At 35.4% G+C, this 20,082-nt stretch overlaps 1 protein-coding gene across 1 annotated transcript; it reads left to right on the top strand.

Moving 5' to 3' along the window:
- The first annotated feature begins 16,999 nt into the window (after window positions 1–16,999).
- On the top strand, window positions 17,000–18,982 carry LOC132544775 (uncharacterized). Its single transcript, XM_060208423.1, has one exon. The coding sequence runs from the start codon at window positions 17,000–17,002 to the stop codon at window positions 18,980–18,982; it is 1,983 nt and encodes a 660-aa protein (XP_060064406.1).
- The last annotated feature ends 1,100 nt before the right edge of the window (window positions 18,983–20,082 follow it).

Here is a 20,082-nt window from a genome sequence, read left to right as displayed (position 1 = left end):
TGGACTGTTTAAGTACTTTATTACTTCTTATAAAATAACAAATTAATTCTAATCGCCAGGGCTTGTGTGATTAACTTAAAAGAAAAGATATCCTTACGTATTTCAAAAGTCAATCTTTTAACATTTTATGTCTTCAGGACATACAATTCACTAAGGAGAAGGGATATATTTTTAGCAGTGAGTGGAGTACTGAATGTTTCTTCAATTCTTACAAATCACATACTAGAGGGGTTGCTATATGCATGAATACAATTTTGAGATTAAGGTTCATAAAGAAAAGAGGGATAACACCGGTAACCTTTTGGCTCTTGATATTACGATTGAGGGGACAAGATTAACTCTTATTACTATTTCTGGTCCAAACCAGGATAATCCTGAATTTTACAATATTATTTCTGAGACTAGTGATGATTTTGGGAACAGCTCTGTTATTTTGTGTGGAGATTTTAACTTAGTTTGAAAACCTGAGGTTGATTATGATAGTAACTACAAAAACATTAACAATCCAAAAGCCATGGATAAAGTTTGTGAAATTGTTGAAGATTATGGTTTTGTTGATATTTTTCGAGAAGGGCATGAGGATAGTAGAAGATATACAAGGAGAAGGAACAACTCAATAAAGCAAGCTATGTTAGATTTCTTTCTTGTTTCTGATGGCATGCTCTCGTCTATTAGAAATTCTTTTATTGATCCTGGATATAAATCAGATCATTCTTTTCCAAAGATTCAAATAAAATTCAACAAGTTTAAGAGAGGAAAGGGGCTTTGGAAAATTAATACTTCTTTGTTCCAAGATATAGAATATTTCAATACAATAAATTCTGTTATTAATGAGTTAAAATGCAGTATTGTTTACCAGTTTATAACTTAGAAAATTTCCCTGATATATCTGACACTGATTTACAATTTACCATAAGTGACCAATTATTTCTTGAAGCTTTATTGATGGAAAAACGAGGGAAATCTTGAGCAAATTCTAGTCATAATATAAAGCAACAGCATCTCAGAGAAGATAATCTAGAACAAACTATAAAAGTATTAGAAGATAGGGATTATGTTAATTTAAATGAATTAGAAAAAAAAAAAAAAAAAAAAACTTGAAGCAATTAGGCAACATAAAGTTAAGGGAAACATTATTAGACAACGGGCAAAATGGGTAGAGGAAGAAGGAAAACCTACAAAGTATTTTTTAGAATTAGAAAATATGATTTTACCTCCAAAATAGTTCCAAAGTTAAAGAAACCACTTGGTGAGATAATAACTGATCAGGATGAAAGCTTAAATAGTGTTTAAGACTTTTCTGAAAAATTATATGATGATTCAGACGATATAGAAGATGTTAATTTAAATTTTTTTTTATCTCATTGTCAAGTTCCAAAACTATACTAACGGAAAGATGAAACGCAAGTTTTTGTCCGGTGGTAAATATTTCAAATGTTTTATGGATGATTATATCATTGTTAAGATTGTTATATTAATTCCTCATTACTGATTAAAATTTGATAAGTTATGTTGTCTTAGCACAGACGGCGTTGGCATGGATAGCGTTTAAACGTGGATACCCTACGCCATTTCCTGATCAAAATCAATAGCGGGTGTGCCAACCTCGAGCTGCAGTCGCTGCTCTAACTCTCCTTACCACTGACCCCATCAAATTGTTTATGGTCCTTTGTGGGATGTTATTCAACTCCCGAAGAAGGGCCTGCGTGAGCTGAGCGACGTTGTTTGGGACGTTGACGCGCTCCTGGGTCTCCTGTCAAGCTCGTTTCACAAATGCTCGATTGGGGACAGATCTGGACTGTAGGGTGGCCAATCGGGTACTGGGACATTGTTTTGGTTGGAGAAGTTACGACACACCCTAGCAACGAGCGGCCTCACATTATCCTGCTGCAACGTAAGGTTTCGCGCTTGGATTAATGGAAGGACGTGAGGAATAAGGACCTGATCCCGATATCGGACGGCTGTAAGATTGCCTTGGATGATCACGAGAGGTGTTTTCACGCCATGAGAAATGCCCGCCCAAACCATGACAGACCCTCCCTCGAATCTGTCGTTTTCTTTAACACATGCGTCAAAATATCGCTCACCGCGACGTCGATAGCAACGTTTTCGTCCATCTGAACTGTACAACGTGAACCGAGACTCGTCCGTGAATAACACACGTCTCCAGGGGGGCCAAGCGAAACCGATTTAGTGCATGTGCACGCAGCCATTGCATTCGACGTTGCGGACTAACGTAGGCACGTCGTGGCCTTAAACTGAACTCCCACAACCGATTACTAACTGCTCTTGGACACACACGGCGACCATGAGTGCCTACAATATGACTTGCCGTCTCCGTCGCTGTCTGAAATCGGTAACGTAGGTGTGAGAAAAATCTAAAATGAATTATGACAAGAAACTGGTAAAGCTGAAGTCTTTGATTGATTCATTGAATAGAAGAAAGCTAACACCTAATGGTAAAATACATGTAATTAAATCATTATTGATTTCAAAGTTTAATCACTTATTTATATCACTCCCTAATCCAAGTTGCACCTTGATTAAAAGTTGAATACTGTAATCTTTATGGAATGGTAAAATTGACAAAGTAAAAAGAAATGTCATAAATAAAGAATACTTTGAGGGGGTCTGAAAATGGTTAATATTAGTTCTTGTATTGATGCTTTAAAGCTGGGATGGTTAAAGAGATTCACTCTCGAGAAAATGGCAAATAATACTTAAGAATATTATTAAAATGGATTACATAATGAATTGTGGTAATGATTACATACAGCGGTATCAAATATCGTGCAAGAATACATTTTGTGTGATGTTTTAAACCTTTGGGAAGATTATTGAATTCTGACCCACTAAAGGGCAGACAACTCTCTGTACTAAAATCCCCTCTATATCATAATTCTAATATAACTGTTAGTGGTAAGACTATTTTTACAATAATCGGTATTGCGAGGCTATTAAAGTAATATATGATATGCTGAAAGGTACAAATCATGTTACATTCTATTCGTATCATGAATTCTTACAGAATTCTGGTAAAAGTACAAATTTTCTTCATTTTTAAGGCCTGGTGAACTCTGCTAAATTTTACATAACCAACAGTATACAAATAGATTCTGACATACAATTTCTACATCCGTTCATTCCTATTAATACAGAACCATTTTTCAGAAACTCGAAGGGAACAAAATACTTGTATCGACTTTTATCTACGAATGATGAAATCCCAACAGTTAGAACAAAAATGGGCAAATGACTTTGATTTTGATATTTCTGATTGGGCAAACATGTATTATTACCTTTTAAAATAACAAAGGCTTAAAAACTCCAGTGGTTTCAGTATAGGATATTGCATAAATTTCTGACAACTAATTCATTACTGTTCATGGCAAAGCTTGTTGCAAGCCCACTGTGTATTATTTGCAAAGTAGAGTCTGAAACAATATCTCACATATTTTGGGAATGCCTAAAAGTTCAAGACTTCTCTCAGAGCATTGAATCAGCCTTAGCTGCTTTTTTTTACTTTTTCCTTTTACTATCAATAAACAATCTGTAATCTTTGGTTTTCGGGCGCTTCGGAATGAATTCAGCAGGATAGATAACGAAGTAAATATTATTATAAAACATTGTATTTATAAACCTAGGTGTCTTGACACCACATTAAACATAAATCTATGTAATTTTTCATTTACATTACAATTATAGTCCAAATATTACGTGTACATATGTACATTAATAATTGTCACTTGAGCACTGGCTAGCGCAGAAGAAACATTCATATAGTAAATTTGTAAATTGTATTATTCCTAATACTAAATTGTCCTCTACTTTCCGAGAAGGTATGTCTGTCATTCTGTCCATCGGCTCAAATTTCTTCTAAGTGTGCATGTTATATGGAGTTCTGAAAGATTTTTGCAAAATTAGGTATTTGCTTTATTTACAATGCTTAGTTATCCTGATTAATGTAAAACGCATCATGAATATTTTTTAACAGAACTTAAACATAATTTTGTCATTGTCCTTGTTTTCTCTATGTTCACCTCATTTGTCTGTCAGTGTTCACCTGTCTGTCCGTCCCTCTATGTCTGTCTGCTCTCGTACTTGTCTTCGTATTGTCTTTCTTCTTTCAATCAAACACAACACATGATTATCATTTGTTTTGTTATTAACTAATTGCAAGTGATTTTTGATTACTCTAGTGAAATTACATGCTAATGGATGTGTGCATGTACATAAATGTATGTATGTATACGTATTTATGTATATATTGTTTGTAATGCATGTACGTGTGTGTGTGTGTGTGTGTGGCATCAGAGCGATAGAATGAGTGCTATCTGTGAGGTGTTTCACTAGGCATATATATTGTATCTTTGTCATGTGTATGTGTCTTTTTGAAAAACCTGAATAAAATACAAATTAAACAAACAACAACATTATTTTGATTTATTGATTAATATCTAGTTATCTATATAAAAACCTAAGATCAGATCGGACGAAAAATTTCGGACCAGATCAATTTGATCAGACATCAGACCAAAATTTGATAACATACAAATTGGACCTGGCCCAACCAGATCACACACGACCGGACCAGCCCGTTTACTTTTTAAACAGGCTTTCTAAATAGCGGTTGACCACTTTAAATATGGTAATATGGTTTTGATTAGGGATAATTTCGTTTTAGCGAACTGAAGCTTGGAATAGTATCTTTTCCACTAGAAGAAACGGTAGTTGCCAGGACAGGTGAGTACTGAGCATTTTGACGGCATGAAGTTAAAGGTCCATCTTGCAGAATAAATATTTTCGAAATTTATTAGAAGTTACACTACTTTTGCAATTGCATCCACCAAGGCTAGGCCTGAGCTTCAATGTTTGATTGAGACTACCCGTGCGCCGCCATTCCATCTCTATTATCAGGACATTTACCTGGATAAGATACATCGATATTTGCACGGAAAAACATCTTGAATTACCATGATTTGCAAATCAGATAATGCAGCAAATTCTTTAGTACGAATTATACAGTCATACTGTTTTATGATTTTCCGAACGTTCCTTTGTGCTGCACTGTACGTATGTCTTATTCGTATTGAGAAACGCAATATACACGTACTATCTTGTTTTCGTACGTAGTCACATGTAGGCTATACGAGATTGTCATGCAACCAGGTCCAGTTTGGGGCTCCTGTGATTGTCTATTACGGAACGAAACGTTTTCGGTTTCTATCCTTCACATTATGCGCACATTTTGCTTCAGTTTATGTAAAAAGCGATATCGGTCAAAGTTGAGTCGTTATTCTTCCACTGTAAATATTGTGATTTCCATGTTATTGAAATATTACTTGTAGAACTGATAGTATTGAAAGCATAGTTATTGTTTCAATCACTATTTTTCCAACATATCGGATATATTCACAAACTTCTATAACCGGAAGGTCGAGACTGGCGTAATGCGTTGTACTGTCAGCAAAGAGATGTTCATAGTAACCAGCAAGTGTTTCAATTCCATCAGCGTCTCGGATAACGGTATAACCTAATGTACCTAATGGGGCTTGGTCCCCCCAACTCACCACCATCCACACCACATCCTAGGAAAAGCTGGCCACTTATCGGATAACTATATCAATACTTTCGTCCAGTTCGTTGTAAACTGTTGTCATATACTCATTATAAGCCTCTATGTTCATGTTTCTGAAGACAATTTAAGCATCTTTATATTCTCTATATGATTTCAATTGTCTTCCGTGAGTGGTATATGCTCGCTGTTCCAGACCAGACGCTTATTTATAACACTAATATGCGCATTCTCAATATCCCTTATCCAATAAGGCTTGAGGTAAAGTTTGACCTAGGAATAATTTCGTTGGATGAAGGGGACAAACATTACACAAGCTTATCACGAGCTTCGTCCAAACCAAACTGTGCAGTTGTATGGAAGTCCTGGATTTGCTTAACAGTTAACAGTAATTGATATGTAATCAGATCGTTGACATTTAACTTTATGCCATGCGATATAACTGTTGATGCTCCAAAAGTTTGCTCCTTAGTTAAATCAAGATAAGAAACCGATCTGAATGGTAGATAAACAATGGAAGTTTTTGTGTTCAGTATATACCTTTTATGATTATTGTAGACAGTAGTAAAATGATAACTTATTACAATTTTTTAAGTTGAGACTAGGGTTGAGATGTTCTTGCTCGGGCAAACGCCCGAGTGAGCGGGGGTCCCGCCATTGGAGACTAGCCTCTCTCCTGTCTGGCCTTCAGGAACCGATCCAAACTGGCTAGAAAGGAGGTAGTAGGTAGTATTTATACTAGCCATGCTAATTAACTGATGAAGTACTAATACACATTAGCTAACAGGTAAACATGGATTGAAGTATACATGAGTTGTCCACAAGGTCTTGCATACATAAATGGCAATGAATTCGGCTGTTTACAACCAGATAAAATTACACTGATCATCATACAAACTGCTTAGATAGGCTTCAGGTAATTGACTTATATAATCAGGGAATGAACTAATACATGAACTTCTGTAGTAAATTAGTACCGACAGAATACCTCTGACCACTGGTCAATACATAATTGTTCACAGTAGATGTTAGTACTAAATTAACATAGGCAGATATATTATGGTGAAACATCTGACTTATGTCTAGCATAATTTCGAATCTTACATATTAACTTTTTATAGTTCATTCGTCCCTTTGTATAAAATTGATTTTAAATTAGTTACAATTTGATATCATCTATGAAAATATATAGTTCATAACGTCCCTTTCTAATAACAAAAATAGTCATAACCGTAAAACTTATTCGTGATTGGTAAAAAATGTACAATTAGATATAAAAAAATCAACTGGATAGCAAAGCTTAACTTTGGTAAATTTCAATAATGAGGAAATATTTTGATTGTGCTGTGTTACAATTAATTAATGAGAAAAGTATACTTAGTTACGACGTACCACCGTCTGTTATACTTAGCCATGACGTCACGCTCACGATAAGGTTATGACTAGTACAATAAATGAGATAATGGAATAAAGTCAGAAAGTTCTTCATCATTAAGTTATAGATATATAAATAGTTCGGGAATGTTTCATCCGAATAGAAGTGTGTATTTGTGTTATATGTAAATATGTCTTATGAGTAACAAAGTCTTTCATATAGATATTGTGCGTGTACAACCACGTCACGGACTTCGACTCTGACATAAAATGGTAGAGTTTAAACATTTAAATCCCCGTGTAATATCACGTAGGCGAAACTCTCAATATACTGTGTAAATGATAGTTATGTGAACATGTTTAGGAAAACATAATTAATTTGGAACCTTCTCTGAGCATGATAATGTATAAAACAGCACAATTCTAACATTTCAAGATAATGTTTCAAAAATACACAACTAGGTCATTCAAATCTGATGAAACTAGTAATTAAGAATATTTTGTTAGATCTTACAGATGAACTATTGTCATTACCCGTTTAAGGAATGTTTACTTACTAATAATGGCCATAATTGTACACTTATACTTTCCGGAGTATTTGTGATATGAGCTTCAATTATAAATCCATTATTAGAATTTAAAAAAAATGTCAGTATTATCTAAAAGAAATGGTTATGTATTATGGATGTGAAAAAATGCATGTTAATTGACTAAATACTTCAAAAATATATCATTCGAAGAAAACACTGTATATACCATACTATACTAAAAGGATAAAGAAACGCAGGGTGAACTTTAAACCAGAAATTAAGTAAGATATCGGGCTTCATTTAAAACGAAATTTTGTATACTTACAGATAAATTAAAGCTTAAAGATTTCCAAAGTCTTTATTTTGCATCTGACAATTGGTTTAGAGGTACTAACGATTAAATTGAATGGACCCATAGGATTTTGAAATTGAAATTGAACTGAGTCATCAATATCTTGTGTGTCCGCCGTTTGCTGTGGTCACGGCCCTTATTCTTCTGGTCATAGAGTTCATGAGAGCGTTAATCCGTCTTATGGGGATGTTGCCTCACTCTTCAATCAGAGCTCTGGTCAACTGCTCTCGAGTAGCAGGGGGTGGCTGGCGCTTTCGAACCTGTCTATCCATTGGTCTCAAAGATGCTCGTTTGGGGACAAATCAGGGCTATATGGCGGCAAATCTAGTGGTTGAATGTTGCTGTTGGCCAGAAAGACTTGGCAAATCCTTGCTACGTGGGGCCTAGCATTATCCTCCTGGAGGGTTAGATTATGCTGCTGTAAGAAAGGGATAACATGGGGTCGGAGGATCTCATCTCTATTACGCACACGAGAGACGACGATATAGCGATCCTGACGTCGTGACGTTACGCGCGGACGTCCTGACCTAGGTCGATCGGCCAATCGCCCAGATTTCCGAAGACGTGTTACAAGACGTTCTATGGTGGAAACATTAACACCAAAGTGCCTAGCAACCTGATTTTGCAGCTGTCCTTGCATCAGCATCTGAATGGCCTGACCCCTCTGAACTCCTGTGAGTCGTGTCATTCTTAAAACGAATCAAATTCTCAATTAATTTTAGGGAAGCAGTTAGTCTGTATAAAGACTAACGAAGAGTGACTTGACCAACTCTGCATGAGACCAGAACAACACGGTGCACGAGATTCTTGTTTTTTCCTTCCTCCATTTACCAGGACTGCGCACTGTACCGTGACTAAATTTTTGATACATGACAAGGTGTAATATGACCTAATTATTCATTCCACAAAGTTTCACTTTATTTGGAGAACGCGTTTTCAAAATATCGGAATAAATATTACCCTGCGTTTCTTTATCCTTTCAGTATATTTGTAAATATCACTGGACAAAATGCATTATATGTGTAACAATAGTTGTCAAAAAAAGGCATTATGTTAATAATCAAAAATACATGTTTAACTCTGTATAACCTTTTTCTCATTTTATAACAAGGAATATATAAAATATTCTAATATACATGTTTGTATTTAAAATGTACATGTAGAAGTTACAGAGTTGATATCAGCAGATGATTTCTCAATTGTAAAGTCAAATTAGGTATAGGTTAAAAAACTAAATTAGACACCAATTAATGATTATATACTTTACCAGGAAACTAAACATAATGAATAGCAATTTTAAGAATTCAAAATGTCCATTCCGGATGTCCGATATCCAATGGAAATGTCACAAGATCGTAATCCAACAAAAATATTAATAGTATGCTGTGTAATTACAATTATAACAAATGAAGAAAGAGTCCTGAATATGACGTACTTCCATCTTTTTGTCAGGAATGATTCTTCGCACACTGCAAGTCTGAAGACAGATGATGAAAAATAATTTTCACTGAGTTCCTTGTAAATAAATAAGTTGATGCTTCAGATGAAAAAAAGGATTAAACGCATAATGCTCCCGGCATTATAACTGCTTCAGGCCTAATTTCCAAACACCAGCGTGATGTAAGTGTGAAGAATACATAGTATTCTTGCTCGGGCAAAGACCCGAGTGAGCGGGCGTCCCGCCAGTGGAGACTAACCTCTCTCCTGCCTGGCCTCCAGGAACCGATACATACTGGCTAGAAACGTTGTCATATTTATACTAGCCATCTTATGAAGTATTAATACCCATAGCTGACAGGTAAACATGAATTGAAGTATACATGAGCTGTCCACAAGGTCTTGCAAACATAAATGGCAATAGATTCGGCTGTTTACAACCAGATACAATTACACTAACCATCATATATGCTTAGATAGGCTTCAGGTAATTGACTTAAATAATCAGGGAATGAATTAATACATGAACATGTGTAGTAGATCGGTAACGACGGAATGCCTCTGGCCACTGAGCAATACATAATTGTCCACAGTAGATGTCAGTACAAAATTAACATAGGCAGATACATTATGGTGAAACATCTGACTTATGTCTAGCATAATTTTGAATCTTACATATTAACTTTTTATAGTTTAGAAGCTTTATCAGAAATAAAAATGTCCATATGGTCTAATCGTATACTTTGGTCCCACGAACAAAGTGGATCTTTAATGAAGTCTTTCTAGGCGTCCACTTGCGGTTTGCTACATGGTGTTAAGGATCGTCAACCATACGCGCGTTAAAAATCTGTTTTCCTCTCTGTTCATACATTTTTAAACGTCATATATCGAACTGTATCTTTGTATGCATTGAAAACTCGCTCCTAATTTGCATATAAACACAAGAAATTTATACTTTGCCATACATTAGGGAACACAAACAATTAGATTTGGATAAATCCTGTTCGCTGCATTTATGACAACATGACAAACAGGAATATTTCGTGCATCTGTCGAAACTATGCACATAAATTTACATTCTTAAAAAGACTTTTAAAAGACATTCCCAAAGTTTCAAACAAATTAAACTTTAACTCTCAAATCAAAAAAAGTATTTTATGAGAACATAACAAACAGGAATTTTGATGCACAGAAATTTACAGTCTTAAAATGACTTACAAAATGGCATTCCCAATGTTTAAAAACAAATTCAACTTTAACTGTCTAACAAGTTTTATTGGGTATGAAAATGTCAACTAGTGTGATTCCCTATATATTACTAAGAGATATCTTGTTCTTTCTATTGATGTATGCTGACACAGTTCTTTCTCTTTACAGAATATGTTAGAGTCTTTGGAATTTTATAAGTGACACATGGCAGTTGTAAGTTTATATAGAAAACATGAAATTGTTGTATTCCGTAATGCTATTACTATCAGCTGGTCTACTTAACTGTCCGCCAGTCTGTCATTTTTTCGTCTCGTCTTATACAATGTAGGTTAACTTTCATTTACTATCTGACTATATAGTATGTGTTATACTAGCAATATATTGTACATTGTATTCTTATGTATGTAACTCCTATACTAAGGAATTGTAAGGTTTCAAATGAATAAATATAATGAACACCATAAAAAGCTCTAGTACATTTTGCACGTAGAAATATTTTGTACTGACCTTTCGTATACTACTATTAATATTAATACTATAAATTTGGCACAGCTAGAACAAAGACTTCTCCAGGAATGGAATAATTTGCCCTTGGCATTATTACAGACTCTCAACAACTCCATGAGATGACGTTGCACAGCCTGTACCAATGTCCAAGGCCGACACACGCATTATTGACTGATTTCTGATTCTTCTTTCGTTGGGGTACCTTCATTAAATAGACAGTAGAAAAGTAAATTTTAGGAATTAGAAATCAAGTCTATGGAATAAATCAGTAAAAATCGAGTTCCTGTATTTTTTTTTTTACAAAAACGTATCTGAAGTCGGACTTTTGGGGCTCAGTATACATAAATGTATTGTCCAATGAAAACACTCCCACTATTACAATGCACGAATTGCTGTACCCACTGGTGACCTTACGACATGAATATGTTTAACTCAGACTAAAAAAAATACATAGGCGTTGTCTCTTCTTCTGTGACAACGTCATAATACCCAGGATTCTATATAAAGTGAATTAACTGCTTCCATTGAGCAGACCTTCGCTAACTTTGTATAAGGTGATCCTATCTAGAATAAAGAAGCACTCTTTAAAGGTATGTACTTAATTCATTTATTCTGAATTGCTAACTACTAACTACTACTGGGTATTGTCCGCGGAATATCCGCGTTTGGCTTTTTGTTTATTTGATTTTTGTTTGATTTTAGACTCCCTGAGGACTATATAACTGTAATATTTTCTTCATTTTGTGCAGGCTATATTAAACATTTCTCTCTTTTCGATCACCTGGATTGGAGATTATGCAATTCAGAAATGCGACTGCAACTTTGGTTTCTGGTTACAGCACAGATACACTGCATTAAACGTTCAGTGGCTCAGAAATGCAATCAAGATATTATGAATTCAAGTAAAAAAAAAAAAAAAAAAAAAACAATTCTGTCCGTATTTGCATTTCTAAATAGATGATATTTAGGATAATTTAAGATACACTTCATGGCTTATATGTGGCACTATAAAAAGTCGGTAACTTTCTCCATGGTGTCTTTGTCAGTAGCATCAACCTCGAGTTCTGTGTTACCGAAGGTCATCTGTACCATTACAGACCTGTCCAGTCTCCTAGAAGTGTCAGGCATGGTGATTTTCAAGTGACCAATTTTAGTGCATCCGGCATCTGTTATGTACTTTGGGTTTTTTATGGGTCGAATTATACACTTCAAATGATAGGGTCGTTTGGTCTGGTTCAGCAGGTCTGTAACTATTTACTGCCTGTGGTTCTCCGATCTCCGTAACTGACATGGATATCAAATATACTAAACAAAAAAAAGAAAGGTAACACTACTTTATTCTGTGATTAATTAATTAATTAACCCCTTCATAAATCCTGACCAATCATTTACGAATAAAGTAATTGATCAATTCTGATAAAACTGCAGTCATGGTTCATTATAAAAATTTGCGTTCAGTTGATTTTATTCGACTGTAAAGGACGTTGGGGTCAATCTCAAAGGTAACACCATTAGTAACGGGTATGGCCACCGTTTGCGAAGTAAACAGCATTGCTGCGTCGTCGCATGGAACTCGTAAACCGGCGGATAATTCGAGGACAGATGTTGTTCCATTCAGCGATCAAGGCTTGGGCCAGCTCCTGCAAGTTTGACGGCTAATTTTGACGTTCTCTCACGTGTCGTCCAAGAACGTCCCAGACATGCTCAATCGGTGACAAATCATGTGATTTAGATGGCCAATCTATCACCTGTACGTTATTCTGCTGCAAGAAAGTTCTGCTGACGCGACTGGTGTGCGCTGGTACGTTATCCTGTTGAAAAATGGCGCCAACGCCATGGCGTCTTAAGAATGGCAGAACCACTGGTCTTAAAATTTCGTCCCGATATCGAATGCCGGTTCAATTGCCATTTAAACAACAAGCCTGGTACGAGTCCCCCACAAATACCACCCCAAACCATTACACTTCCGCCGCCAAAGCGGTCCCGTTCTGCGACGCAGCAGTTCGCAAAACGCTCCCCTCGTCGCCTTCAATCACCATGTTGCAGACAAAACCTGGAGTCATCTGGAAACAGAACATTGTTCCATTGTCGTAAGACCCAACGACGGTGAACTCAGGTCCAGTTACGCCGAGCATTGGATGAAAAGGTATTTTATACACCTTGCATTTATTTTCAGATGTCACAACTCAGTGCAATAGAAATAGAAAATTAATCTTACAACGTGTTTATTTTGTATGTGTTTTAGTTGTTGAAATTTACCAGAGCTGTATGTGCCAGGTCACCAATTTGAAGATCGCGGAGTCGACACACTGTGTGCAACAATACACCATTAAAATGGGGTACATATTAAAATTTCATGTGACGTAGAGATTCGATTTTCTACGTAGAATCCGGGGTCGGCAAAGCGAGGTAACGCACGCACGCACGCACGCACGGAGTCTCGGAGTGGATAGTATTTGGTACTTTTCTCGGAGTGGTTAGAAGTGGGTAATTGTCTCGGAGTAGGTAGAAGTGAGTAATTGTCTCGGAGTAGGGAGAAGTGGGTAGTTGTAGCGGAATGTGTTGTAGTTGGTACTTGTCTCGAAGTGGGTAGAAGTGGGTAGTTGTCTCGGAGTAGGTAGAAGTGAGTAATTGTCTCGGAGTAGGTAGAAGTGGTTAGTTGTAGCGGAATGTGTAGTAGTTGGTACTTTTCTCGGAGTGGGTAGAAGTGGGTAGTTGTCTCGGAGTGGGTAGTATTTGGTACTTGTCTCGGAGTGGGTAAAAGTTGGTCCTTGTTTTGAGAAGAAAATGATAGAAACTTGTCCTTGATTGGGTATAAGCTGAAGCGTTGAAAGGAAATGATGTAGGTAGCAATCCGCAGAAATCTCGCTGAGAATTAAAGTATGTGTATGTATATAGACTGTGTTACATCAGGAGTTTTATAATGATTAAGTCAAATTGGCTGGGAATACCATTACTTGCTTGTTTAGACATGATTGAAATTATGATGAAAAAAGGAAACTTATATATTTATAAATAAGTAAAACATTTCATGTATAAAAGAATATGCAAAATTTGAATTTATTTCAAACACGAACAAGAGGCCTAATGGGCGCTCACCTGATATATATACCACCTAAATATCATGCTCTCTATGTGTTTTATTTCATGAGAAGATGTCTTTTAAAGGTTTTAACAAATATGACCACTGTGACTTTGAACAAGGTTTAAGTAATTTCTTTTTGCTAACTTTGTTGAGCTTTATATTATGAACTTACCAGCCAAATGTTATGCCTCTAGGCATTTAGTTCAAGAGAAGAAGTGGTTTAAACATTTTAAGAATGTGACCCCTGTCACGTTGGGTTTCAGTCAAGGCCATATCTTTATCTCCTACCTCCATCCCAGCCAAATATAAAAACAGTTGGTCTTTTAGTTATTAGTTATGAGGTGAACTAATAAACAAAGTATGATCAGAGACGTTTATAAAACATGTGATATGGTACAATTCTGTGTTGTATTTAAGGAAAGTAAGAATACAAATTCCAATATTTTCATATGATATCAGCTTCCGAAATTGGCGAAAACACAGGTAAATACAGGTAAAAAGACAGGTAAATCATGTAATCTAAAATAGGCTATAATCCCTTGAACAACTTATCCCTGGTCGTATTATTTTTAAAAGTGGGCAAATCGGGATACAGATGTTACAGGTTCCTATTACATAACCCTATTAGTCGAGATGAACTTAACGATGTTTTAAAATGTGTCAAGCTTGGTTAGTCACCCAGAATCGATAATATATTGAATTTGTGTAAAATGTAAAGAAGTGTTTATTCCGATTCTTTCAAAATTATTCAATGCTATATTTTTGTTTAAGAGGAATTTCCATCCAGATGATCAAGAATTATTCAAGAAAGAAGGACAGTATTTGTTACAATGGTCACACTTTACAACGTGAGGAACATGTTTTTTTATAGAGGTCACACTCTATAACAGGTGTATTTAGTTATTGTATTGTTCACACTCCACAACGCGAAGAGACTATTGGTTATAAAAATCACCCTCTACAACGGGAGGGATGTGTTTGTTATAGAGGTCACACTCTACAAAGGGAGGAATCTATTTGTTATCGTGGTCAAACTTAAAAATTGGAGGTATATATTTCTTATAGAAGAAATTTATAGTTTTAAAAAGACATGTAAAAAGACATTCCCAAAGTTTAAAACAAATTTAACGTGACCTTATTAGCTGACAGGTCATCAAATTATCAAAGCATCATATTTGACTCTTTACATAAGCCAATTATCTCGATCTTTACTACAACGAAATAAACACGGAAAGCTTTCAACCAAGCTGTATGATAAGCGTGGGGATTCCAGTTTCCCTATTGTGAATGTTCCGTTAATTCCAGGACAGTTCTATTTGATTTAAAGTTGTCGCATATTGAATGAAAAACACTGTCGTTTTCTATTTTAGTTCTTTTACTAAGCATAGAAGTCTGACTCCCATTTGAAGAAGCTCGAGAACACAGAAGAGTGCCTGATAATATATGGCTTGTTAGATTGACTTCCCTGGTCTCTGTGGTGCATTTATTTTTAATGCTTACAGTGTTGACTTTTTAAAATCGAAAATTCCTACATGCCTAAACAATCAAGCTGTCTCTTGCTACATTTAGTGACTTTGTATATTCTTTTGGAATATCCTTTCGACAAGTTTACCTAACAAAACACCTCTACACCATTACCTCATTATGACTCTAGCATGACCTAACACAACACTTCTATACAACAAAATCGTCATATATTTCAGTTATGCCTCTATCCCACACATATCTTAGTTAATTTCCTATCATTCGAATCAAGCGGAAAGTGAATTAGTTCATTATCAAGTTACTTAACATTCTCTTTATTATCGACTTTGAGTTGGGGTTCAGAAGACGGCATATCAAAATCGGGTGGCGTTGTACGTAAATAGACATTATAATGGTCTCGGGACTTCCACTTACCACCAGTTTTATTTTTTTTTATCAGAATTGCCGTGTATTTAGATTTCCGCTCTACGTCGTTGTGGTGCGCTAGTGGTGTCCACCATCTTGCCATTCTTTTCTATGACTCGTTAATAATGCTAAGGGTCTAAATTATTTAATCATAACAGTCGACAGAGGAAAATCGAAACTGAGTAATTGCATTCAAATGAATATAATGTGGCATGCGAAAACAGTTTTACTTTGTACAACAAACACTTGGTGTCTTATTGCAGCATCTGCATTGATGTTTCAACGAATGACTGTCTGCTGCATTGTTTTTGCAACGTTTACCACAGGTTTCCTAATTCGTTTATGACAGGGCAATATCGGTATTAATCGTATTAAAAGATTATTCTCGATACAAGGGAATGCTTACGTGGTTGTGAGAAATAAAGCACCGACGAGCTATTTTTTTTATGAACATTATTGAACTTCTTACGAGTATTTAGCGACGGAAATGTATCATAGATGCGTATATATCAAACCACGTCATTTTGTAGCTGAGAATGAAACATTTTATGTAGTACTTTGGTGGATATTGTGTTGGGGGCGCACAGAAATGGAAAAGTAGAGAGCTCTAGAAGGTCTCATTCCAACTTGTAGACGTTTATCTTAACCTAGGTCAATTAGACCGCATACCATCAATTTAAATAAGATGATGAAGTTTGTTAAATTTTTCTTTTATTGGTTTGATATATGTTGTTCAATTGATCTGCTGTCTGTATCTGTTTATGTAAATAGTATGCTGCCTTTGATATGTGTTGTATATATGAATCATGAATTAATACATTAATATCACAGAACTGTATCAAATCTTCCAATTTATTGAAATGAGCATATTTAATTTTCAGTCATCCCACCACGAGCTGCTGATTTACAAGGAGCAAGTAATCATGTTTGGGGAAGGCAGACGTCTGAGGTTGATGAAAAATATCTTATTTATGGGACTTTTAATATATGCCATCTTCTCTACTGTCTCCATCTACAATTTCTATTTTCATCGGAACACGATGTCAGTGACACAAAGATGCACAAAATCTGCAGAGCTATCAAACCTTGACAAAAGACCACTTTTCGTATTAGGAATATTTTCAGCTGATCGGAATGTTGAATATAGGAATGCACTTCGGTCGACATGGCTGTCTACTGTAAATCTATTACAAGATACACTTCCTTTCAGAATAACATATAAGTTTCTAATGGACCAGCCAACAAAGATTACAATGTTAGAAAAGAGCAAATACAACGATATTCTTTTTCTAAATGTGACTATGAAGGGACGAGCGGTAAGATTTGGAGAGAAATTATATGTGTGGTATAAATACGTTCATGAAAAATACCCGGATGTGTCACTTATTGCAAAATTAGATGATGATACATTTATTTGTGTCCCACAGATTTTCAAAAGACTTAATGAACTGAAATCACAGACATTATATTATGGGTGGACACATGGTGGCGGACAGAAACTAAATGCAAAAGAGTTTTATTTAGACGAAATTTTTGTAGTTGTTGGTAAAAAAATAATAGATAGAATTGTTAAACGCAAATATTGTACAGATCAGAAAGGATGCAACGCTAGCATTGACTTGATTGATACTAACTTTGCTGATACGTCTTTAGTATCTTGGTTGTCTATTTACATTGATATTGATTACGTTGCAGATAACAAAATGATTATTCACATGGGCCGAGGTCATGAAGCAACGATACTGATGAACATAAAGCCAGGATTTTGTACAAGGTATATCCTAAACCACAAATCATCCGTGGATGTGATGAAGCAACTCCATAAATATAACACACCTGTAACCTTCTCAAATGTTGGGTCCATTGGTTCTGTAACCGGATCGTTGTTTTCGGGTCATGTCGTAAGAACACTTTTACCGACGTCGATAACGAATAAGTATAAATATTTGGCAATGTTAGACAAAATGCCAGAGTGCAATAACTGGGCTGTTGTCACGACAATACATTCTCCATCAAAAGCTATGAAAACCATAGCGTCGCTGTCGAATTGGTGCCTAGTTATAGTAGCTGACAATTTGACACCGTTGGAGGGTACATATCTCCCAGGACTTGGATTTGATAAGACCCGAAACAGAATCAAATATCTTTCTGTAAAGGAACAAAGCAAGTTATATCCTTTGTTATCAGAAATTATACCAATTAATCATTTTGGAAGAAAAAACATTGGATATATGTATGCTATCCATCACAAAGCTAAATATATATGGGACTTCGATGACGATAATAATGGAATGATTGAACTAAACGATTTCAAAATGGAAACACATTTCCATTACGTCACAGTTTGTAAAGGTATGAAAAGTATTCTCCTAAACCCTTATACATATTTCGGAGTGGAGGAAACTTATACCTGGCCAAGGGGATTTCCCCTACAAGATATTAGAAACGAAACTACTAAACCAAAACTATGCAATTCAAGTGATACATTGACTCTTGGCATCGTGCAATCATTAGCCAATAATCAGCCAGACATAGATGCTATTTATAGACTGACACGTGATGTTCCTTTTGACTTTAAAGCAACCAGAAAGTCTCATCTCTCATTAGTGTTGCCTAAATATTCCTATGCACCATTCAATGCCCAGGCGAATTTATGGCTACCGCCGGCGTTTCCTTACCTAGCATTACCTATTAGTGTGAATGGGCGTGTCAGTGATATTTGGAGAAGCTACATTGCTCAATTCTTTCTTCACAGAAAAGATATCCGTTTGGCCTTTTCGCCACCGTATGTCACACAAGAAAGAAACTCTCATAATATCTTAAAAGATTTTAATGCAGAGTTGGATTTGTACCACAAAAGTAAAGAGTTGGTGGAATTCCTTTCATCGGAAAAATCTGGCAATTTGACAGATATTTGGGAGCTGTACAAAAATTTATATATGAGAGAATATATAGAGCAATTCGATATACAATTCGCTGAGGCATGGAAAATGACACTGACAAGTATTGGCCAAGTGATATAGATTATCATATTTATTGATAAATATACGAAATGCTGACAACTGAACAAAAAATGTACATCCTTTCCCCTATAAATAATATTAAACTTTATAGTAAACCAATTAAGATAAATAGAAATATCAATTTCAATATCTCACCAATTTACACCGTTTAGAGCCATCTGTGTGCTTATCGAATCAGTTGCCGAATTTTCACTCTGACCCGTACCAATGTACATGTACATACTGAATCTTTACTATAGTCTCCAAACCACAATACTAGAAAGGATAATGAGACGAGTCAAAAAACTTTTTGAGTATCTGGTGAGGCGAGCTAAAACGAAAAATGTTACCATAGGTTGAATAAAAATGAAAATATTAAACAAACCGCGCTTTTCTATTTTATGTTGAAGTCTTCCATATAAGTTCTTGTTAAACTTCTGTCCGCATGATGTGTCATGTGACTTGATTTTATTAATGAATAGCATGATCATCACGAGATAGATTAATATCTCCATGACAATCCACCTATACAGCTGGATAGACAGAAATGAAATTGTGATTGGCAGTAAGACGTCATAATTATAGCTGTTGTGTTGATAACAGTTACCCATCAACATAGCTTGCTCATCTGAATGATAATGTGAAATAGCAGTGAAAAATTTAGTACACTTTCAACAGAGTAAGAATGTTTGTACAACAATAGAATGTGTACGAAAATTAATAAAGATAATACAGGCAGTACATAATATGAATAAACTTTATTGGAAAAGGCTTCATTGGAAATCATAAAAAGGTCAACAAAACGTCATTGTAAACTTAAGGCAAAAATTGACAATATGGAAGGGAGGAAATATACGTTTTGTTGACACTTGAATCACGTATATTTTTGCGACGTTTTAAGATTTATTTACGAAAATTATTTACAAAATTTATGATGTATATTCATTTACGTTCTAAAACATTTGCAACTTTCAAAATATTTATCAACAGAAAATAATCAATTACTGAAATGATGTTTATGTGTTATGATTTTGTAGCATCAAGAGAAACAGTCGAATGGCCAACTAATGTTAGCCTTTGCTCTGTACTCTATTCCTTTGTGTATTGTCCATATTTGTGGG

This window comes from Ylistrum balloti, unplaced genomic scaffold, assembly GCF_031769215.1.
Source record: "Ylistrum balloti isolate Yb309-2 unplaced genomic scaffold, AGI_CSIRO_Ybal_v1 Utg369808, whole genome shotgun sequence".
NCBI classification, from domain to species: domain Eukaryota; kingdom Metazoa; phylum Mollusca; class Bivalvia; order Pectinida; family Pectinidae; genus Ylistrum; species Ylistrum balloti.
Note: the sequence above shows the minus strand (reverse complement) of the source record. Positions and strands in the feature narration are given on the sequence as shown.

Bases quoted from the DNA above. Each gene is read 5' to 3' on its own strand.
- LOC132544775 (XM_060208423.1), top strand. From the start codon at position 17,000: ATGTCAGTGACACAAAGATGCACAAAATCTGCAGAGCTATCAAACCTT.